Raw genomic sequence first — 23,861 nt, forward strand, 5'->3', positions numbered from 1 at the left:
GTGTTGTAGGGAGTACAAAGCCCAGGCTTTCTCCCTCAGGACTGCTAGTGGATTTGAACCAGGCAGATCACAGCTCAAGGGATCACCACTACACCACCAGGGCTCCATTCACCTGCAATCAGTGAGCATCACATTTCTATTCTTCCCTGTTTGTGCGAGTTTCTATGTGAAGAAGGTTCCCCAAATGCACAGGTGGTTGTTGTTTCTTTTCTAAGCTATACATTAATATTAAATCCCCAATAACCTGGCATCAAGTTTCACTTTGTCCTTGTAACCTTCCTGTGAGACGCCTCTACCTAGACTGTCCATTTAGCCTTCAGAAATGTGCTGCATATTTTATCTGAATACATGCATGGATCATGGAGTAGGTGCTTCGGTTCTCAGCTGGTTTTTATTCAAAGGAATTATCTGGTATTAATACCCACGTCCAACACACAGATAGCATATATGCTGTGCTTGTTCAATAAATTTAAGTACAAAAGCAAATGATCCATTTTTATGTCAAAGATATTTATGGAGACATCTGTGCTTACTGCCAATCTCATCTTTTCTTAAGATTGATGAGGGGGGTTCGTCAAGGAGGGACTGGTGATGAAGCGGGTCATTATCTAGAACTGGAGGGGTGTCTCTGGCGGCAGCTGCACTCCTTCCTTTGTGTTTCCTGGCTCTGGTTCTAGGTTAAGATGTCTGCCAACATCCTCCATGTGCGGAGCTCACAGATGCTACAGCTCTTAGAGAACTCATTGAGGGTGAGCCTCCCTGAGGCCTTGAAGGTGAGAAGGGAAACTCTGTGGGAAAGAGGAGAGACGGGGACCGTGGCTTCTGGTGGGAGGGGAAGGAGCCCTGGTGGTGGAAAATATGGTCAAACAGGGAAACCCTAAGCCTTGAAATCCTGATTATTTGGGAGTTCCTTTATATAGACATGACTGACTGTTTGACTCTGCAATTAATACCAATCTCCAAGTCATCTGAGATCTATCACTCAAATCCTTCACCCTAAATTGCCTTGTTTCTTTCTGGTATAGACTGTCCCTACCCTAAACCATGTTAGACTACGCAATGTTATCTAACACACATACTAACATAAAGACACGCTCCTATCAGTTCTAAGGATTTCAAGATCACCTCCCATGTGGCAAGAGCAAGGCCCAGGCCTCCTTTAACTCACTGCCATGGGATCAATGCTGACTCATAGCAAGTCCCTGTGGGATTCCAAGAGTGTAACTGTTTACTGAAGTAGAAAGCCCAGTCTTTCTCCTGCAGAACTGTTGGTGGTTTTGAAGTGGCTGCCAGGCAGACGGCAGGCCAATGCATAACCAGTAAGCCTTTTGGGAGGAAAGGATGGTAAAATGTCATCTTACCTACTTTGGACCTGTTATCAGAAAGACCAGATCATGTCAAAGGAGCCCTGGTAATGAAGTGGCTGCTAACTTCGAGGTCAACTCTTTGAAACCACTAGTTGCTCTGTGGGAGAAAGACAGGGCTTTCTACTCCCATAAAGAGTTACACTCTCAGAAACTCATGGGGGCAGTTCTACCTTGTCCTATTGGGTCTCCTTGAGTTGACATTGAATTGATGGCAGTGAGAGACTTGGTAATGTGGAAGGTGAGCCCAAAAGAGGAAGACTATCAAGCGGCTGTCTGACACTGTGGTTGTAATCACGGGATTGAAAATAATGATAGTAAGATGGTCCAGGACCAGACAATATTTAGTTCTGTTGTACAGACAGCACCTAACAACAGCAACAACAGTGAATTTCTTACTATACAAAATCCTTCTGTATAATAAGGGTCATTTAATCATTACAAATTATTGTGTAGGTTAATGTTAATTAAAATTTCAAAATGCCTTGTACATAGTGTGTTTGGGAAAAACATGTTAAAATAGTATAGCCCACTCTCATTGAGCCTATTTGGACTCAGAGAGACACTATGGGAGGGAATTATATTGTTCTGTGGGGATTTCAAGACTGTAATATCTAAGGAAGCAGACTGCTTCATCTTTCTGCCAAGGAGCAGCTGGTGAGGTTGAACCACTGACCTTTCAGTGGGCAGCTCAGTGCTTTCCTCACTATTCCATGAGAGCTTCTTTAAAATAGAAGGAAGCTGAAGCAAAGGAAGGAGGAAGAACGGAGTGGAGTATATTCCTCTCTGAGGGATGGACAATGGGAAGGTGGGTAAGGGAAGTAGCCAGGCAGTATAAGATAAGTTAAAATAATAATTTGTAAACTATAAAGGATTCATGGAGGAGGGGGCAGCAGGGAGGGAGAGGAAGGGGGGGAAAAGGAAAATGAGCTGATTCCAGGAACCAAAGTGGAAGGTGAAAATTTGAGAATTTTGAGAATGACAAGGGCAACGAATATATAAGGTGCTTTACTCAATTGATGTCTGTATGGACAGTGATAAGAGTTGTATGAGCCCCAATAAAAAGATGTTTTAATAAATAAATAAAATAGAATCTATTAAGTAATTTCATTATTTAAAAAATATTTGCATTGTATACATAAATGGTAAGCAAGAGAAAGATATAACATTAAACCCTACAAAGTGAGAGTGAAATTTACTTACATTCATTATCTATCTGAAAATTTAGAAATACTTTTGTAACATTATCCTGGTTTGGCCCAAATGTCTATTTCTACCTGAGGTAATAAAGTAGAACCTGAATACTGTTTAAACTACTTGGCTGAGAGAGTATCTTCCCTGGTTTCCTATAAATAAACCTTGTTCTGATCAAACACTTTTTGGGGTGCTGCAGGTTTACGGGACCATATTCCACATGAACCAGGGAAACCCTTTTAAGCTAAAGGCACTAGTGGACAAATGGCCAGATTATAATGCAGTGGTTGTCCGCCCGGAAGAACAGGTAAGATCCTAGATGTGGAATAAATGTGCTTCTATGTTTCCATTTGTTGTGTGGTAGCATGTACCTGGGAATATGACAGACCCAGGGGCTATTGGGATTAATTAGGGAGATAGGGAAACACACGTTGCTCTTCAAGAAGTTCTTTATGTTCAGGGAAATAAGTCAAACACAGAAGAGAAATATGATATGAAAAGAAATATTATAAAAAGGCAGGAACATATTTTCACACCAAAAGAAAAAAAACAGCCATTACCTGATGGTTATCAGGTAGGGAAGTAAAGGAAGAGAGGATAATTTAGGGTCTCCAGTGAACGAGAAGGCAGTATACACTAAGAGGAATATAAGTGGCAAAGGAGGTATAAAGACTTAAAAGCAACAGCAGTAACTACTCTTATGTATACAAGCCTGCAGACACAATAATCTGTGAGCGTATACATAGATACATAATCAAGCTGAACAGGTGCGGGGAGGAGAATGGGATTCATGAACATCTACAGATTTGACCAAAGATATTTCTACATGTGCATTTACCTGCAGTGCCAACATATCCAAGAATGTACGAGGACACACAGGAGACAGAGTTAGGAAAACTTCTTAGCAAGAGGCAATACCTTCAGGGACTGAGACAGTGGGCCTGGCTGCTCAGGACCATAGGCTCAGGGGACATCATGTCACTTGGCATAACCTAAGTCACCAAGGCAATGTTACCGCTTTGAGAATAGCAACTGGTGGTGGCCAACTCTGCCCTCATTGACTCCTTAGGTGGGCCTGGAACCCTCTCCAGGCAGAGGGCGGGTGCCGGCCTGGCTGCTATTAGTCTATTGCTTTGCTCTCTTGTTCCTTTTTTTTTTTTTTTCATTTTTAGTTTATGCTGATCCTGCCCCCACCCCCGGCTTTGTGGATAAATCACCCTTTGGAAAGAGAAAAATAAAACATTTATTTTTGAATGGAGAGATGGCAAGAAGTACATTAAAGAGCTCATGAGTGCCAACTAAAGAGCCATTATTAGTCTGTCCCATTCTGGAGCACAGAAAAGTGAAGGAAATTGAAGACAAGTGGAAACAAATAGTCTAATAGACGAATGGAGCACATGAGCATCAGCTTCTAAGGTCCTGGGCCCAGAACTAGAAGATCGCTGGCTACTACAGTCAACAGCTCTGGAAGGGATCACATTAGGTGGCCCTGGATATCCTGGGAGAAACATGGGGAACAAACCCCAGAATCATAAAGTTACAGGGCTTTGGGGTTAGATTGAGGCTGTGGAACCCCCAGACTATAATTCTTGGCCACCCTTCAGTTCTGGAGCTGAATTAATCCCCATGATTCCATTTCAGCCTAACTATCGACAGTCAATACACTGAATAATAACATTAGAGGGTAACACACTCTTCAGAATCACCAACCATTTGAGACAAAAAGAACAGCATTTGCCAAATAATAAAGTCCAGAAGGCAGGAATGGGTTGCAAAGTAGGGAATGAAATGCGAAACAGTGCAAGGCAATGAGAGAAGTGGGGAATTCAATCAATGATATGAAACAAAATGTGCATGTACTAACGAATGGAAATCTGATTTGTTCTGTTAACCTTGGACCAAGTCACAGTGCGAAAGTTTCTTAAAAGTTGAGAGCCTAAAGAAAATATGCAAATAAGTTACAACATGCTGTGAGATATGCAGAACAGAAAATGTGAACGATAAGAATTAGCCCAGGAAAAACCCAATGAAACATGCATGAAAACATTAGAAAAAAAATTTCACTGGAAATATTAGAATTTAGTTCTATAGTTAACATATTATTATTTTCAATTTTGACCCATTTTTAAAGTTATTTTAGTTTCTATTGCCTTTTACTTTCTCTTAGATTGACGTTTTCCTGTGTTTTATTTTGTTGTTGTGGGTGGTGTTTGTATGATCTTTTACATGGAATCCAGGATAGGTAAATCTATAGCAGCAGTAATTAGATTAATAGTTCCATAGAGTTAAGGGAGAAGAGGTTGGGGGGCATAATAGAGAGTTAATGATAATGAGTACAAAAATGAAAAGAAAAATCTAAAATTGAATGTGGAGATGAAACCCCAATTTTTTATATTTAAACAATTATAGGTACATGAATTATATGTCAATAAAACTGTTTATTAAGTATTTATACATGTATTAAAAGAGCAAGTATCTGAAGGTGTGAAACCACCCACTGAGTTTGGATGACTATGACGAACGGAATTAAGAAGATAGAATTTCTACCTGCATTTTAGATGAATATCTAGAGTGATAAAACGAAATTGATTCTTGTGCTTGACAATATTGTGCCTTGAGAAGCATAGAAATCGCTGTGAGTGTGTTAATCCTCAAGAAACTCAGCCTAGGGAAACACAGAAATAAGCACACTGAGTATAGTACGGTGGGAAAGTGTGCAAGAACCTAAGAACATAGAAGACACACAAGGGTCGCTGCCAAGGAAATATGCAAAACTACAGACTTTGGAAGATGCAGAAAAAAATACCTGAAAGTCTTCCTGGTAGATGTTTTATCAAAACTGGAATTTGATGATAAATTGACTTTTAAAAGGCTTACAATGGCAGAAAGTAGATCCTTAGCAGAGGAATAAAACACAAAATGCCTAAAAGTGTGAAACAAAGTATTAAAGAAAAGGTAAAGTGCAAACCACAATGCTTGCATTGTGTTTGGACCATATGTTCAGGACCAAGGTTTTTTAAATCACCTAAATTAAATCATTAGTATATTTGAAATACAAGATGTAAAGTAAAAATCTATGCATGCAAACATGTATAGTACCATTTTGATATGTTGTTAAAAATAAATCAGAATATTGTTTTTAAAGAAAGAATAATCAGAATAGAAAATTTATGTACTCGTTAAAAGCTAAAATTTAACTAGCTGTAAATCTAATTTTTCAAATAGAGATTATCATTGTTGTCATTGCTGAGTTATGAGTGCATTTCTTTACTAAATTATTCTAGTCATAATAACATTTTATTGAATAGCTGCTCCCTGGTGCTTTCCTTCTTCAAATAATTCTAGCTCTGGCGTGGCAACTTTGAAATGGTCCTTTGGAATAAGTCTGACTTTTGATTTTGCTGGGAATGTCAAATGAAACAAATCAACACGGTGTTGTCATTTTTCATTTGAACACAAGTCTTCTTTTCATTCAGTTTCATCACAGATGTATTAAGATTTACTAAAACATTAGCTGGATGAATTTCAGTTCATTGGTTCCTAATTCATTTTCCAAACTCTGAAACAGAGTAAGATTTACTCTTGTAACCAAAATTTCCTAATCAATAATTTTCTACTACCTTTAGGATCATGGTATTGTAATTAAAGCTTTATAAACCAGTATGTCTTTGGTTGATTGGAAATTAAATGTAATATCTAAGTATCTTGTTCAACAAATCTTATTTGTAATAAAAAATCAACTGCAGCCCTCCCTTAATCTTATGCAGGAAAAAGGATAGACATAATGAGGATGTAGTAAAATAATCAAAATTGAGTGTGTGAAATCAGACTGTATAATTGAATACTAAACACTAGTATTTCAATTATTGGGTATAAACATTTTATTTATTTCCTTTTGTCCAACAAAACAGGACATGACAGATAACTTTGATCACTACACCAACACTTACCAAATCTATTCCAAGGATCCCAAGAACTGCCAGGAATTCCTTGGCATTTCAGAAGTCATCAACTGGAAACAGCATTTGCAGATTCAAAGTAAGGAGACTGAGATGTGTGTTGGCTGCTGGGCCTCGTGTTTGCATCTGTAGGGTCCCTTTTAACCCAACCACCAACCCCTAAAACAGAGGTTCTCAACCTTCCTAGTGCCGTGACCTTTTCATACAGTTTCTCATGTTGTGGTGAACCCCAAACATAAAATTATTTTCATTGCTACTTCATAACTGGAATGTTGCTATTGTTATGAAGTGGGTGACCCCTGTGAAGGGGTCATTTAAACCCCACAGAGGTCATGACCTGCAGCCCTAAAAGGGTTTCCTCCTTCCATCAAATCCTCACTCAGACTGATATCCATTTCTTGAATCATCCATCACTACCTCCTCAGTTGATAACGTAATGTCTGTTAATTAAGGGGCTGATGAAAGAAACTGTGAGCTGTATACTTTCTTGGTAGCTGCAGGCTCATGATGTAATTTACACAGACATCCCAGATCTCTTTGGGGGATTGCATGTGGAAGAAGAGATTCCCTGTTGGCCTCCTGTGCCTGGAGTAAAAGTGTTAGCAACTGTGGCACAAAGCGATTCGATGCCAGCAAAGATGACTGCTGGGCTACAAACATGCCCGCAGAGTCCAGCTCCCCACAGTGGCCCCCTTACCCTGCTCCTTTCTTGTGTGATCTTCAACAAGTGTCTTACATGTACCTTTTTTCCTCCTCTATAAATGTGAGAATCTTGAAAATATGGGCCCCTATACAGATGGATTAAAGGAGATGATAATGGTGTATAAAGTTGGATGCTATTTTTTTTTTTGCTTTTCAACATTTTATTTATTTATTTTAACATTTTATTAGGGGCTCATACAACTCTTATCACAATCCATGCATATACATACATCAATTGTATAAAGCACATCTGTGCATTCTTTACCCTAATCACTCTTAAAGCATTTGATCTCCACTTAAGCCCTCTGCATCAGGACCTCTTTTTTTCCCCCTCCCTCCCTGCTCCCCCCTCCCTCATGAGCCCTCGATAATACACAGATTGTTATTTTGTCATATCTTGCCCTATCCAGAGTCTGCCTTCCCCCCACCCCCTTCTCTGCCGTCCATCTCCCAGAAAGGAGGTCACATGTGGATCCTTTTAATCATTTCCCCCTTTCCAACCCACTCACCCTCTACTCTCACAGCCTCGCCCCTCACACCCCTGGTCGTGAAGGTATCATCTACCTTGGATTCCCTGTGCCTCCAGCTCCCATATGCACCAGTGTACAATCTCTGCCCTATCCCGTCCTGCAAGGTAGAATTCGGATAATGGTAGTTGGTGGGAGGAAGCATCCAGGATCTGGGGGAAAGCTGTGTTCTTCATCAGTTCTACATCGTACCCTGATTGACCCATCTCCTAACCTAAACCCCTCTGTGAGGGGATCTCCAGTGGTCGACACTTGGGCCTCGGGTCTCCACTCTGCACTTCCCCCTTCATTCACTATGGAATATATATATATATATTCTTTTTTTTGCATGATACCTTATCCCTGGTACCTTTGGCACCTCGTGATCGCACCAGCTGGTGTGCTTCTTCCATGTGGGCTTTATTGCTTCTGAGCTAGATGGCCGCTTGTTCACCTTCAAGCCTTTAAGACCCCAGACACTATCTCCTTCGATAGCTAGGCACCATCAGCTTTCTTCGCCACATTTGCTTATGCATCCGTTTGTCTTCGGCGATCGTATCATGGAGATGTGCAGCCAATGATATGATTTTTTGTTCTTTGATGCCTGGTAACTGATCCCTTTGGGACCACGCGGTCACACAGGTTGGTGTGTTCTTCCATGGGTGCTTTGTTGCTTCTGAGCTAGATGGCTGCTTGTTTATCTTCAAGCCTTTAAGACCCCAGTCACTATCTCTTTTGATAGCCGGGCACCATCAGCTTTCTTCACCACATTTACTTGTTCACCCGCTTTGGCTTCAACAGTTGTGTCGGGAGAGTGAGCATCACAGAGTGCAAATTTAATAAAAGTATTCATGCATTGAGGGAGTGCTTGAGTAGAAGCCCTAGGTCCTTCCACCACCTTAATACTAAACCTATAAATATAGACACATAGATCTATTTCCCCATCCTCCTATATATATTTGCATGTACATGTCTTTGTCTAGACCTCCATAAATTCCCCTTGAATCCCAGCTCCTTCCTCCATCTCCCTTGACTTTCCTCCTGCCCCACTACCATGCTCCGTCCCCACCTAGGCTACAGCTATACCTCTTCTCTACACAACCTTACCCTTGATCATTCCCCACCAGGCTTGCCACTCCCCCCTCACTACCATTTTGGTTCCATGTTGTTCCCTTGTCCCTGTGTTTGTTAACTCCACTACCTTACCCCCCATACCCTCCCCCACCCCAAGTCCCCCCAGAACTGTCGGTCCCATTGTTTTTCCTCCACATAGTTCATCCAGCTATTTAAAAAAAAAATAGCTTGTTTCTCTTGATTTTACAAAAATTTTGTGAAGCTTTCCATTGTTATCTTGGTGTTTCCAGAAGAGAAAACGTGCTCAGTGTACAGTAACTCAGCCAAGGTCACAAAGTTAACAGCACTTGCCACATTGGAGGCAAGATTTCTGACTCCAAATTCTATAGGCTTCTGTGGCATACCTTACGAGAGAATGGACAATCACAGCTCTCTTCCCTTGCATGCTTTCTAGGTTCCCAGTCCAGTCTGGATGAAGTGATACAAAATCTTGCATCCACTAAATCCGTTAAGGTCAAGAGAACACAATGCCTTCTTTACATGATGCCTGAAAGCGTGAAGACCTTGGTTCCCTCGCTGCTCCAGGCAAAAAACTTAGCTCCAGAGATGAGAAGAGCCAAGTCCATGTGAGTATGATCAAAGGCATGTGGATCTCTCACAAAAAAAGCAGTCTCTCCACTTCTTATCAGGCTTTGACTCTGGTCTCCCTACAACTCATGCTCCGCACAGGGAACGTGGTGGTCTCTGCAGTGCCTGATGTGGATTTTCTTGTTGACCTGCTTATAAAACCCCCTGCCTCTCGACTCCCCTTCTATAACATCCCGACTCCTTGCTTTGAGAACCCATCATGACTAGAGACCCAGCACCACTGGACCTCCTCTAATCTGCCTTTCTCACGCCCTCCGAAAGCTCTACCTTCTGTTACTAGATCCCCCTGAAACTCTATCATGCCTTAAGGCTTTCAAACAGCATTTGCTCTCTGGGCTGTGATGCTTGTTGCTGATAGAAACTCAATGGACCCTTGCTGTTCAGACTTTCCCATAACGTTCTTCAACATGTCTTCTTAAAGCACACTCTGTGAAGGTACCACTTTCCAGAACTCTTGATTACCTGACCCAGTTTTATTTCCTTAATGGCATTTATCATGATCAGACACCAATGATTTCTATATTTATCTACTTCTGTGCTGTTTGTAATCTTCTCTTGGATATTGCAAACCCATGTTAGGAGAAAACCTCTACTTGTTGATAGATCCCCAATATACTGATCTATTGCTTTATCCTCAATGGCTACAATAGTTTGTCCAGCACATAGCAAGTGTTTAATGAGATTGTGCTGAGTGAATTCACTTCACAGAACAAAAGGTTTCCAACTGAGATTTTAATTCATTTGTACAGATCCCAATGTCCTTAATTGACTTCCATCATAATGCTTCATAAAACTAAGAATTGGTGGTGGCATTTGATTTAGATGTGTTCAATCCCAGGACCCTCTCAGACATATGCTTGGAAGAGCTTTATTCTCTTATATATTTTCAGCATGAACAACACTATGCAGCTATAATCTCACTAGGTTATTTTGCTCGCCTGTAAAATAGCGTAGAAGATATTATTCCCATTATCCTGGCATAAAGGAGGTGCAGGTGATAATGCTGCTTGTTCAAGTTCAGGTGGAGAGTTATTAGCATAAATGGAGGTTAAGTCTAGATCATTGTTTCCCAAAGTGGGTGATGCCATTCCATGGCAGCACGGTAATGATCTAGAGTGCATGCAGAATAATATAGGAAGAAAAAAATTTTTAGCTGCCAGGGGCACAGTGCCTAATTTTCTTTCCCCCTGAAAATGGGAAAGTACCCAAATTAATTTGGGAACCCAAAAAGTATTATCCAAAGTCAAGGCTGCAGAAACAGATGGAATAACAACTGAAATGGTACAACACACTAATGAAGCACTGGAAGCACTCACTTGTCTATGCCAGGTATTTGGGAAACAGCTGTTGGTCAACTGATCCGGGAAGATCCATTTTTGTGCCCATTCCAAAGAAAGGTGACCCAAGGTTGAAAATGCTGAAACTAAGGAACAAGGTCACTGGTAGAGCATGCAAGTAAAGTCTAGCTGAAAATCATCCAACAATAGCTACAGCCATATACTCACAGGGAACTTGAGGTTCAGGCCAGATTCAAAAGAGGATGTGGAACAAGGGATATACTTGTTAATGCTTGATGGATCTTGACTGAAAGTGGAAACAGAAAGATATTTTACTGATTATGCCAAAGCATTTGATTGCGTGGACCATAATAAACAATGGATAATCTTGACAAGAATGGGAATTTCTGACATGATTCAAGAGGCAGTTGTGCAAACAGAACAAGGGGATGCTGCATCGTTCAAAACCTGCAGAGGTGTGTGTCAAGGGTGGTAACTTCTCACCACACTTATTCAATCTGTACGCTGAAAAAATCAGAGAACCTGGATTCTATGAAGAAAAATTTGGCCTCAGGATTGGAGGAAGACTTATTAACAACTTGAGATATGCAGATGACACAACCTTGCTTGCAGAAAGTGAAGAGAACCTGAAGCACTTTCTGATGAAGATCAAGGTTTGCATCCATTAGTATGGATTACAACTCAATGTAAAGGAAATAAGGTTGATGTTTTGAATGATTTTGTCTTGCTTAGATCCATAATCAATGCTATTGAAAGCAGCAGTCAAGAAATGAAAAAACAAATTTCATTAGGTAAATCTTGTGCCAAAACCTTTTTTAGAGTTTTGAAAAGCAAGGGTGTTACTTTAAAGACTAAGGTGTGCCTGACCCAAGCCCTGGCATTTTCAATTGCCTCGTATGCATGTAAAAGTTGGACATTGTGTAAGGAAGACTCTAGAAGAGCAGACACATTTGAATTGTGGTGCTGGGAAAGAATATTGGCAGTACCATGAACGGCTAAAATGACAAACCCATGTGTCTTGGAAGATGTGTACCAGCGTACTTCTTGGAGGCGAGGATGAAAAGACGTAGTCTTGCATACATTGGGCATATCCACAGAGGCCAGTCCTTGAATGAGGATGTCCCTCCATGAGATGGATTGACAGAGTGGCTGTCACTATGGGCTGAGGCAAAGGAACAATTGTGAAGATGGCACGTGACTTTGCAGTGTTTTCTTGTGTTGTGCATAGGGTGGATGTGGGTCACAACTGACTCAATGACACCTAACAACAGCATGTGGCTTAGAAGCCCTAGTGGAACAATGGCAGCTATTAGATGCTAACAGAAAGAATGGCAGTTCTAACGTACATGTGGTTTCCAGGGGGGAAAAATCTGCCATCTACTCTTGTAAAGACTGCAGCCTATGAAGCCCTATAGGGCAGTTCTGTCATATGGGACAATATGAAGTAGAATTAACTTCACAATGAAAAGTTGTTTAAATGCTCACTGCCATCAAGTTGTAGTCAACTCCTAGAAACCTTATAGGACAGGGTAGAACTACCCCTGTGAGTTTCAAAGACTGTAACTGTGAGAGTAAAAAGGGTCATCCTTTAGCCCAGAAGAGGCTGGTGATTTTGAACTTCTGACCTTGCAGTTAGTAGCCCAATGCATAACCAATATATCACCCGGGTAATAGACAATAAAAATCACAGTATGTGCTTTGGGATGCTTGTTAGTTTTCTGGTTGTTCACTTTCCTACCTGTAAAATAGAGATGACCGCTCATGCCCAGTCTTAATTGGAGGATCACAATTACAGAGTCCTTACTGTTTGTGGTTCCCTGGGTGGCACACATAGTTAAGCACTGGGCTGCTAACCCAGTGGTTGGTGATCTGTTTACCCTCAGAGGCACATTGGCAGGGGGCAGGGAGAGAGGCTAGTGATGTACTTTGAAATCTAAACCATTGAAAACCTTGCAAAGCACAGTTCTACCTTGACACACATGGGGTCGGGCCATGAGCTGGAGTACATCTTATGACAAACTGGTTTGGTTTGGGGGGGGGGGCTTTTGGGGAAGCACTGCTCTGAGTCTTTGTCCTACAATTGCTCTTGGGTTCCCTATGTCTGTTATGAGAGATGCTGTTAATATCCTTGTTGGTTTTGTTTTGTAAATCATTTTATTGGGGGCTCATACAACACTATCCTGGTTTTATATAGAAAGAAATGGAGGCAGTGAGATATTAAGTCACCGCACAAGGTCACACCTGTAATCAGATCATGGACTTGAGCATGAGCAGCCTGTGCGCCTTTTCTGCCTCTCAAGTCAATTTAGGAAAAACAAACATAATACTTCACAGTAGGCATGGCATTCTGACCTGTTCCTTTCCCTTGACCCTCCTTACAGTAATGAAGAGCTGTTTAAACTCTCGTCCCTGGACGTCACCCACGCTGCCTTGGTGAATGAATTCTGGCATTTCGGTGGCAATGAGAGGAGCCAGAGATTCATTGAGCGCTGCATCCAGACCTTCCCCACCTTGTGTCTGCTGGGGCCTGAGGGGACCCCTGTGAGCTGGTCCTTGATGGACCAGACTGGAGAGGTGAGAATGGGAGCTACTGTCCCCAAGTACCGGGCACAGGGCCTCATATCCCATCTTCTCTATTCCCATATGCAGGCTGTGAACAAACTTGGCTTCCCCGTGTATAACCATACGGACAGAGCCAACAAATTTGTACAGAAAATGAATGAAAGTCTTCAGCTTGTCCGCCTGCCCTGTGACTGGAGCCAGTGGAACTGTGTGCCTCTGTGACTCTGGCCCTGAGAGCAGTCCGTGTAAAGGGACCTGAGGGTGTGCCTGGAGAGAAAGAAAACATTGTAATAAGAGGTTAAGCTGGAGGATTCCCTTTGGTGGCAGTAATATATTCATATAATAAAATGTTTTGTTGTTGGCAAGTTGATTCTGACTCATAGCAACAGAATGATGGCTACGTACAACAGAATTACGCCCTGATGAGCCTGGGCTAGCTTCACATTTAAGAGCCACAATTGCAGTCACTGCATTCTTGAGTATCTTCCCTTTTTTCTTTCTTTTTTTTTTTTGCTGACTTTTTACTTTAGCAAGAGTGACATTTTCTTTCGCGTACTGATGTCTCCTGATACTTTGTCCAAAATATGTGAGTGTCTCACTATTCCAGTATCTAAGGAGCATCCTGGCTATACTTCTTCCAAGACATTTTTTGTGTGGTTATTCTGGCAGAACATGATATATTCAATATTCTTTGCCAATACCATAATTCACATGCATCCATTCTTCGTGGTCTACCTTATTCATGGTCTGGATTTCAAATGCAAATGAACCAATTGAAATTACCCAAGCTTGGATCAGGCACAATGAGTGGTTTGATATCTTCATTCTGGAATGTTTTAAAGAGGTTTTATGCAGATTTGCCTAATATGATATATCCTTTGATTTCTCCACTGCTGCTATGATGATTTTAAACAATTCCATATTTCCTTGTGCTATTTGAACGACTGCCTCCTGGGCTCTGAATAGGCAAATATATAATGCTCTGAATTTGATAGTGGTTACCAGGGACCTATGGAGGGAGAAAGAATAAACAATTGAGTTGTTTCGGGTGGTGGCAAATTGGCAATGACTATTGGTGATGCATGTTTAAAACTATGAGCATTCCCTATCCTAGGCAGTTTGTACACACCAAGGAGCTCCACAGGAGAAAGCTCTGGGAAACCAATTAAGTAAACCTACTGCCAGGAAAACCCTATGCAGCAGGTCTGCTCTGTGAAGCATGGGTCACCATGGGTCGAGATCCACTTAGTCAACAACCAGGCTTTTTTTAGGGGAAATGATTACACAACATCATTGATATTATGGGCCTCATGAAAGATATACTTGGAAAGTTTTGACATGGTGAATGTTGTCTAAATTACTGTATATACTCGAATATAAGCTGGCCAGAGTATAAGCCTAGGTACCTAATTATTCCTGGGAAACCAGAAAATCTGATTGACTCGAGTATAAGCCTAGGGTGGAAAAGGCAGAAGCTATTGGTGAGTTTCAATAATGAAAACAAATGAAAATAAAATTAATAAAAATTGAGTCATCAATGGAGTAATGTATTTAAATATTTATTTTAAATAAAAACATAAATAAAGGACAAGTCATTTAACATTATTAAACCAGCACAGTAAGTAGAAAATAGGTTCAACAAAAAAATAAAGTATCAACAATGATACCTTAAGTGTACTATTCCCTAAGGTCAATCAGCAACCAAGCTAAAATGTAAAGAGTTAAAATCCTTCAAAACTGGATTCCTCATCATCCGTATCCCAATGCAGAGCTTCAGCTGGTGTGAGGTCATCATGGACGCTGTTCTCCCTGAGATAACCGTCATCACGATCACTACTGTCATTTTCATACAAAGCTCAGTCTTCACTGCCATCCATAGCATTACTAATACTACATTTCTGGAAGGCACGTTGCACCATGTCTTCTGGAATGTCTTCCCATGCATCTCAAACCCACTTTGCTATTAACTCTATGTCAGGCTTCATGAGATTTCCTCCTTTTGTTAGTCGGGCTTGACCGGATGACTTCCATTCATGCCACTTCATTCGGACATGGTCTTTAAAAGGCTTATTCAAAGATACATCCAGAGGATGCAGTACAGATGTAAGCCCACCTGGAATAACGGCTAAAGTAACTTTACTAGATTTTGCCATTTTTTTTATGTCATCTGATAGGTGGGCTCTAAACATATCCCAAACAAGTAATGATAGTTTTTTCTTTAAGGCTGCTCCTGGTAGTCGGTTCCAAATTTCTTTTAGCCATTTTTTTGTTCTGTCTTCATTCATCCAATCTTCAACATGTGCGCACACAGTAATTATTGGTGGGGAATTGATGTTTTTAGGCAAGGTCTTTTGAAAATAATGACAGAAGGCAGCTTAGTTCCATTAGCCAAACATTATACAACTGTAAAGTGTTTTTTTTTTCATTTCCTGTGGTTTTGAGAAAAATATTTTTTTTCTCCTTAACTTGCCACAGTCCTGTTGCTTGGAAGATCAAAAGTCATGGCAGTTTAATGCATATTTCCAATATCTGCCAGGTCATAATTATACATCCTTCTTTGATTTATAATAAATGACTGAAATGACAATTTTTTTTCCTCAAGGTCTTGTGGAAATTCTGGGAAATCTTTGTTCTGTGTCTCAATATACCAGTAGGCCAAACCTATTCATGAAGTGAGTACACCATCCTGCTGATGCAGCATATTTTTCAATGCCTGGTGCTTTATATTTGTCATCCTTAGCCATTTGTAGAGCATGTATGCAGATTCCCATGCGTGTTACGCAGTAACCATTTTGATGACACTCCATAACCCATTTATGCAATTCACTCTCTAGAGCCCCATAAAAAGACAGTAAACCATGATTAGTTTTTTTAGCTTTTGGAATATGTTCCAAGTCAGCCTTCATTTTCCACCACTCCCTCAATTGCTTTTCATCAACATAGAATTCCCTACTTGCAATACTGTTATTGCTCTCTTCTGCTCTTTACACAACCTTTATTTTGAAACCAGCCTCATATGACTGGCATTTTTGTTTTGGTTCAAGAGTATCTAATAGGATAAAAAACAAGACTTTGAAAAAGTACTTTCATGGTAATTCCCCCTCTCACCCCCATTGGCCCAATGACATGTTATCCCTTAGGAGGGGTGGGGGAGTCTTTGTGGGCAAGGGATTCAGGATGTGAATTAACACAGAGATAAGAGGGGAGAGATGGAGCGCAGCCACAGACACATCCTTACCAGTTCAGCTGGCAGTCTAAGTGAATCACTACGGTTCTTCTGCGAATTGGAGCCATCCAAGTCATAGGACGTCTCTGATTGGTTAGATGTGAGTAAACAGACATTCAAAGTCCTGCACTGTCAGCAGGGCTTTGAATGAACATCAGAGAAAGACAATCACCTGGGAGATAAAAGACGCTTGTCCCATTACCTGGAGTAGGAGCAGGCAGCAAGATGCTACACCTCTCTGGGGTAATACTGACCTGTATATAAGCCAAACCCCAGTTTTTCAGCACATTTTTTGTGCTGAAAAACTGAGCTTATACAATTATTATATACAGTAATTAATATACAGTAATTATATTCAACAATAATAAACATTTTCAAATTTAGTCCTCCAAAAGATTATTAGAAAATGATTCCAATAATATACAATTGATAGCGTCTGAGGATGTAAAGTCTTGTTTCCAAACAAACAGCCATCGAACTGAGATCTCAGCTAAGTGTGGATGGAGGGAGCACACCAACATCAGTGTCCAAAGGATTGCAAATCATAGAATCTGGACCCCAAGGAGGAGATGTTTCAGAGCCCCAATTCGGAGACTCTGGTTTGCAGAAGGCTATGCATAATAGTGGGGGGCCATGATAATTTGTGAGATCTATTCAGGAAATAAGCCTCTGGTGATTTCTCTGAGTACATCATGGAAGGATGGGAATAAACCAGTTACAAAACAGAATAGATTGACGAGATGACTATAGGATATCGAAATGATAGACCTCACACAAACAGTTACAAACCTTGTCTGGACTGGAAAATGCTCCTAAGGGCCAGCAAACGATCCTTGAACTAACTACAAGCTTTTCTTTCGTGAAGTGTTTTGTTTTGTTCTTTGTCAGTGGTTTTTTTTTGTTGTTTTGTTGTCTGGTTGTATACTGTTGCTTTGTTTTCCTCTGTCTTGTTTTCGTGCATGTTAGTGTCTCCACAGGTCTGTCTGAATAGGACAGGCTGGATGAACTATCTGGAGGAAAAACAAGCAACAGTTCCGGGGGGACTTGGGGTGGGGGAGGGGGAGGGGGTAAGGAAGTGGTGTTAACAAACACAGGGACAAGGGAACAACATAGGACCCAAATTGGTAGTGAGGGAGAGTGGCAGGCCTGGTGGGGAATGATCAAGGGTAAGGTTGTGTAGAGAAGAGGTATAGCTGTAGCCCAGGTGGGGACGTAGCATGGTGGTGGGGCAGGAGGAAAGTCAAGGGAGATGGAGGAATGAGCTGGGAGTCAAGGGGCATTTATGGAGGTCTAGACTAAGACATGTACATGCAAATATATATAGGAGGATGGGGAAATAGATCTATGTGTCTATATTTATAGGTTTAGTATTAAGGTGGCAGAAGGACCTTGGGCCTCTACTCAAGCATTCCCTCAATTCATGAATAATTTCTTTTATTAAATTTGGACTCTATGATGCTCACTCTGCTGACAACTGCTGAAGCTAAAGCGGGTGAACAAGTAAATGTGGTGAAGAAAGCTGATGGTGCCCGGCTATCAAAAGAGATAGTGACTGGGGTCTTAAAGGCTTGAAGATAAACAAGCGGCCATCTAGCTCAGAAGCAACAAATCCCACATGGAAGAACACACCAAACTGTGTGATCGTGTGGGCCCGAAGAGATCAGTTATCAGGCATCAAATAACAAAAAATCATATCATTGGCTGCACACCTCCATGATACGATCGCTGAAGACAAATGGGTGCATAAGCAAATGTGGAGAAGAAAGCTGATGGTGCCCAGCTAGCGAAAGACATAGTGTCTGGGGTCTTAAAGACTTGAAGGTGAACAAGCGGCCATCTAGTTCAGAAGCAAAAAAGCCCACATGGAAGAAGCACACCAGCTGGTGCGATCACGAGGTGCCAAAGGGACCAGGAATAAGGCATCATGCAAAAAAAAAAAAGACTATATATATATATACATATATATATGTGTGTGTGTGTATATGTATATATATATATATATATATATATATATATACCATAGTGAAAGAAGGGGGAAGTGCAGAGTAGAGACCTGAGGCCCAAGTGTCGACCACTGGAGATCCCCTCACAGAGGGGTTTAGGAGAGGAGATGGATCAGTCAGAGTACGATATAGTACCAATGAAGAACACAGCTTTCCCCCAGATCCTGGATGCTTCCTCCCACCAACTACCATTATCCGAATTCTACCTTGCAGGACTGGATAGGGCAGAGGTTGTTCACTTGTGCATATGAGGGCTGGAGGCACAGGGAATCCAGGGTAGATGATACCTTCACAACCTGGGGTGTGAGGGGCTAGGCTGGGAGAGTGGAGGGAGAGTGGGTTGGAAAGGGGGAACTGATTAAAAGGATCCACTTGTGATCTCCTCCCTGGGCGATGGACGGCAGAGAAGGGGGGGAAGGGAGTCTCCAGATAGGGCAAGATATGACAAAATAACAATCTGTGGATTATCAAGGGCTCATGAGGGAGGGGGGAGCGGGGAGGGAGGGGGAAATAAAAGAGGACCTGATGCAGAGGGCTTAAGTGGATAGCAAATGCTTTGAGAGTGATTAGGGCAAAAAATTTACGGATGTGCTTTATACAATTGATGTATGTATATGTGTGGATTGTGATGAGGTGTATGAGCCCCTAATAAAATGTTTTAAAAAAACAAACAAACAAAAAACCTTGTCAATTGATCATCCCCCCACCTCTGCTCCATCCCCCCACCTACTCATTGGGCCTGATCAGGTTTTCAACATTTATGTGTGGGTTTTCCTTCTCTTGTTCTTCATATTGGGGTTTAGTGCTGATGTATTTTGTCATTGGGGATAGCCTTCTTGAAATTTTGTTGCATGTCTTTGCTGGTATTTGATATATATAAACACCAGGCTTGATGAACCCACAGAGACAACAACACAATCAAGGCTCCTGATAGGGTTCAGTGTGGGCTGAAGGGGAGCTGATCTCAAGGAGTTTACGAAGAAAGGGAATGCTTTGAAACTGATTGTGGTAGCAAGTGTACAACACTACTTGATGTGATTGAAATATGGAGTGATATATCTGTATTACCTCCCCCAAAATGAAAAATCAATAATATGCATTTGAAAAAGGTCATTGTGTTTTCTTCATTGATTTTCATGAGTCTTTTTTTTTTCTCTGATAATGACGGGAAATATCATGTTTTATAAAGGGGCTGTTTTCCTTGTGACACTTTCTCTGTACCTAAACTAGAAATTCTCCTTCTGGATTATTCATTGTTATTAGGTACATTTAAGTCAGTTCTAACTTATTGTGACTGTACGGACAACAGAGAATGCACTGCCCACCCTCTGCCAGCTTCATAATTGCTCTTATGTTGGAACCCATGTGTTGCAGTCACCGACTCAATCCCTCTCTTGAGGGCCTTCCTCTTTTTCACTTCCCTGCTACTTTACCAAGCATGATGTCCTTTTCCAGGCCCTGATCTCTCCTGAGAACCTGCCCAAGGTAGCTTTTAAGGAGGAGGAAAGAAAGTTAGACCATGGAACCATTCACTATTGAAGCTCAAGGCTTGAAGTTGTTGTTGTTATTCTTCCTTTCTGGTTTGCTGATTTCATCCTCTTTGCCCATTGTCTTACAGTGCCTTATCTTCTCCAGCTGTTCTTTGAAGTCTCCTGTTCAACTCTTTTATTCCATCATTTCTTCCCTTTGCTTTAATTACTCTACATCCAAGAACAAGTTGCAGCGTCTATTGTGATATCCACGTTGATCTGTTCTTTCTTTCCAATTGTGGCAGTGTCATTATTTTGTGTCATCTTGAAGCCAAGTTTTCCAGCACATTTTTACTGCAGTTTTATTTGGTAAAACTAGGTGCCTCGGCTGATATTTGGGTTGCCTTACACTCAAATATACATGCTAGTTCTTTGGGGGTACATTGGCTCTGTGTATCTTTCCACCTCTTTTGATGCTTCCTTCATCATTCAATATTTTGCCCACTAAATCCTTTTTATTGAAACTTGAGGCTTGGTTTTTTTTCCCCCCTTGAGTTCGCTGAGTGTAATATTTCCTGAATGTGTTCCTCCTTCTTTGGTTTTCTAACTCTAAGTCTTTGCCCAGTTCATTATAATATTTTACTTTGTCTCCTTGCGATGCCCTTTCAAATTTCCTGATCAGTGCTGTGACTTCATCGTCTCTTCCATTTGACCTAGGCAAGACAACAGCGACGTTCAAAGTATCTTCACACATCCGTGTTGACTTTTTTCTTGTTTTCTTAACGACCTTTTGCTTCATGAACATGTTCTCGATGTTCTTCCACAGTTCAGCAGCTGCAATAAGTTTGGTTTAAGGATTGCTGATGTTGGGGCAGAGAGCAGCTAAGTGTTTTGGAAAACCAAGATCACAGAACCCTCTGCCAGCTTCCAACCTTGCAGCCAAGCTCCTTCAAAGGAGCTGTGAAGGGGAGGGCTGCCTTCCATTTATATGGAGGACAGCCTTCACGGTTTGCTTAGTGCCAGATCCACAGCTCAGCACAGGCATTCCCAGAGAAGAGCCACAAAGACACCCTCTATATGACGCTGCTCTGTGTCACTGCTCTTCATGGGTTTCTGGGACATCTGTGGAGATTGTGGAGACAATTTTGCAGGTGAGGAGCCATCAAAAAAAAAAAAAAGGTTTGCCACAGCCCTTCACTGGTGTGAGAAAAATCAAAGTACTTTTATTGAAGTAAGTGCAGAATACACGGGCAGAGATGCTGGGGCCAAAGGAATAGCTTCAATCTAAAAACAAAAAACATATCCTAATATCTACTGTTTAAGGGACAATTTGTTACATACTATAAGAAAGTTCTTCCAGGAACCCAGGCGGAAAGCAAATTTTGAGAATGATGAGGGCAACGAATGTATAAGGGTGCTTTACACAACTGATGTATGTATGGGTTGTGATAAGAGTTGTATGAGCCCCAATAAAATGATTTTTTTAAAAAAGGAAATCATAGAATTGAGAACAGAAATCAGTGACATTGAAAGTATGAAACGAATAAAGAAAACTTTAAAAAGATTTTTAAAAAGAGAAAAAGTTCTTGGAGGTTTATCTGGCCCATCTAATAAATGAATGGAGAGGGATTTGGGTACTTTCCAGAAGCAGGTAGATGACTAGAGACAGAACTGAACCTTCCAGAAAGGTTGTCCATGTAATATTTATCTAGCACTTACTGGGTGGAGACACTGTGCACCTGTTACCTTATTTAATCCATCTGGCTTAATCCAATGATTGGCAGCTTTTTTCCTGAATGGCCAAGAAAGGAACACACTTAAAGGCAGAGAAGAACTATATCAATGAATAGAGACATGAATACAGACTATATTTATTCATGATTTAAATAATTTTCTTAGATCGACAATAAATATTTTATGTCTAATGATACTCCCATCGCCTGTTTATATCTTGTTTTGTGTATGTCTGCTCCCTTTTAAAATTATGCTTACGTAAATGAAACATATGAGCTGGTTTGTGTCCTACATCTTCTGATTTTATGTTAATACACTCTCGCGTATGTATGCAGCAGCAACAATGAAACCTCAGTCTCAGTGCTGTCAAGTCACTTCTAAATCGTAGCAACCCTAGTACCCAGTGGAACTGCCCCATCGAATTTATGTGGCTGAACGTTTTTATGGAGATAGACTATTACATCTTTCTTCTATTGAGAAACTGGGGAATTCAAACCACTAATCTCTTGGCTAATCAGTCAACAATGTTAGCCACTGTATCACCAACATTCCCACCTATCACGCACATGTATGGAGCGGCATTGTGGTCATTCCTTGGAATTGTGGCATCGTGATAGGTCCGTATATATATTACTTTTCCCTTTTGCTGAACATTGGGTTTCTTGTGATCAGTCCTTTCTTATGTCTGTATGGCTTTTTCAAATACTCTCTAAATTTCTTTTCTTCTCATTGGATAAGTCCACACCTCTAGAACAACTAGATGAAACGCTCTGAAGCTCAATGGCAAGGACGTTGCTCACTGTTGAGGACTGCCAGCTTGCAGTGCAGACATCAGATTTCCTGGAGAATCTCTCTCCAAATAGCTTCATTCAGACTTTGACAGGATATTTGAGTCTATCAGAGAAACGTCTGAGTATTGAAAAATGAGAACCAGCACCATTTGTTGTAAAGAAAATTCCTATTTCATTCAGTTTTCCCACAGAATGATTTAGGTATCTCTGTGGGAAATCAATTGACCATAAATAAACCATCTATGTCTCAACCATTCCATTCCACTGATCTAATATTCTGTGATGCCTGAGGTTTGGGCTCGGCTCCTAGCCAATAAACCTCAAGCACAGCCACCATCAACCTTCAGAGGAGGCTTGTGCATTACTCTCACACTGAACAGGTTTCAACTGAAGTTCCAGAATAAGACATTCTAGGGGAAAAAAAAGATCTGGTGATGTGCTTCTTTGTGAATTGAGGAGCGCAGGAGTGGAGGAACGCCATCTTGGCAAAAGCAGAAATCTTCCTTTTAATCCCTCCTTGCTGATCTAAAACCATACCATTAAACATTATTCAAGACTCAAGCACGAATCCGGATATAAATTATGAACTCTAGTTAGGAATATTAAACCTGTCTTGCTTCAATATGTACCACGGGTAACAAATGTGCCACTGGAAGGCAAAATGCTAATTAAGAAAAACAACACTGGGGCGGGGGGGGGGTGTGAAGTGGGGATGAGATCCAAAGACATGCTCTGTACTTCCCGAATAATTTTCTGAAAACTTCAAACTGCTCTAAGAAATCTTCAAACTGTTCTATTTGTAAAGTCACAGAGTTATTCCGCTCTGGACTAGACCATGGCATCTCACACTGCCTTTTCCTCAGTGACCAGTTTCAATGCAGTGTTGTCTCTGAACACTTCCTCCGTGTCTCCACTTGAAGTAGTTCATCCTCCTCCAAACAACGCAGCTTCTGAAGGAATCACTGAGGCATAGAAACTTTCATACTGTGTGTCTGTGTGTTTGCGTGTGTGTCTGTGTGTGTGTGTAGTTGGAATGCTAAAAGGCAGTTGCTTGGGTAATCACCATATGATGGCATGAGTTAAACATGTAAAATGCTGTTCTTATACTACCTACTTATTTCTATGGCATCTCAAGTGATACGAAAGTTTACCTAATTGGCTCCTAAACAATATGGTGGAGGTTCCAATCTACTCAGAGGTACCTCAGAAGAAAATCCTCGCAACATGCTTTCAATAATCCATCCAATGAAATTCCTTTGGAGCACAACTGCACGCTAAAACGCATGGGATCAATGTGACTTGAAATTAGGAGCCATTCATCTGAATTTCTC

The 23,861-nt window shown here is 41.1% G+C and overlaps 1 protein-coding gene across 1 annotated transcript; it reads left to right on the plus strand.

Annotated features, from left to right (window-relative positions):
• The first annotated feature begins 701 nt into the window (after positions 1-701).
• Positions 702-13,529, plus strand: LOC142446309 (glycine N-phenylacetyltransferase-like). Its single transcript, XM_075548074.1, has 5 exons — positions 702-773; positions 2,758-2,865; positions 6,470-6,596; positions 9,254-9,425; positions 13,127-13,529. Exons 1-5 carry the CDS (start codon positions 720-722, stop codon positions 13,527-13,529), a joined length of 864 nt encoding a protein of 287 aa, XP_075404189.1. The 5' UTR covers positions 702-719.
• Positions 13,530-23,861: the final 10,332 nt, after the last annotated feature.

Source organism: Tenrec ecaudatus, chromosome 4 (genome assembly GCF_050624435.1).
Source record: "Tenrec ecaudatus isolate mTenEca1 chromosome 4, mTenEca1.hap1, whole genome shotgun sequence".
Classification (NCBI taxonomy): Eukaryota; Metazoa; Chordata; class Mammalia; order Afrosoricida; family Tenrecidae; genus Tenrec; species Tenrec ecaudatus.

What these genes read in the sequence shown, in the direction of transcription:
- LOC142446309 (XM_075548074.1), top strand. Translation starts at nt 720, where the DNA reads ATGCTACAGCTCTTAGAGAACTCATTGAGGGTGAGCCTCCCTGAGGCC. An exon ending in GCCTCCCTGAGGCCTTGAAG is followed by an intron (nt 774 to 2,757) that starts GTGAGAAGGGAA and finishes GGGGTGCTGCAG; the next exon opens with GTTTACGGGACCATATTCCA. An exon ending in ACAGCATTTGCAGATTCAAA is followed by an intron (nt 6,597 to 9,253) that starts GTAAGGAGACTG and finishes CATGCTTTCTAG; the next exon opens with GTTCCCAGTCCAGTCTGGAT.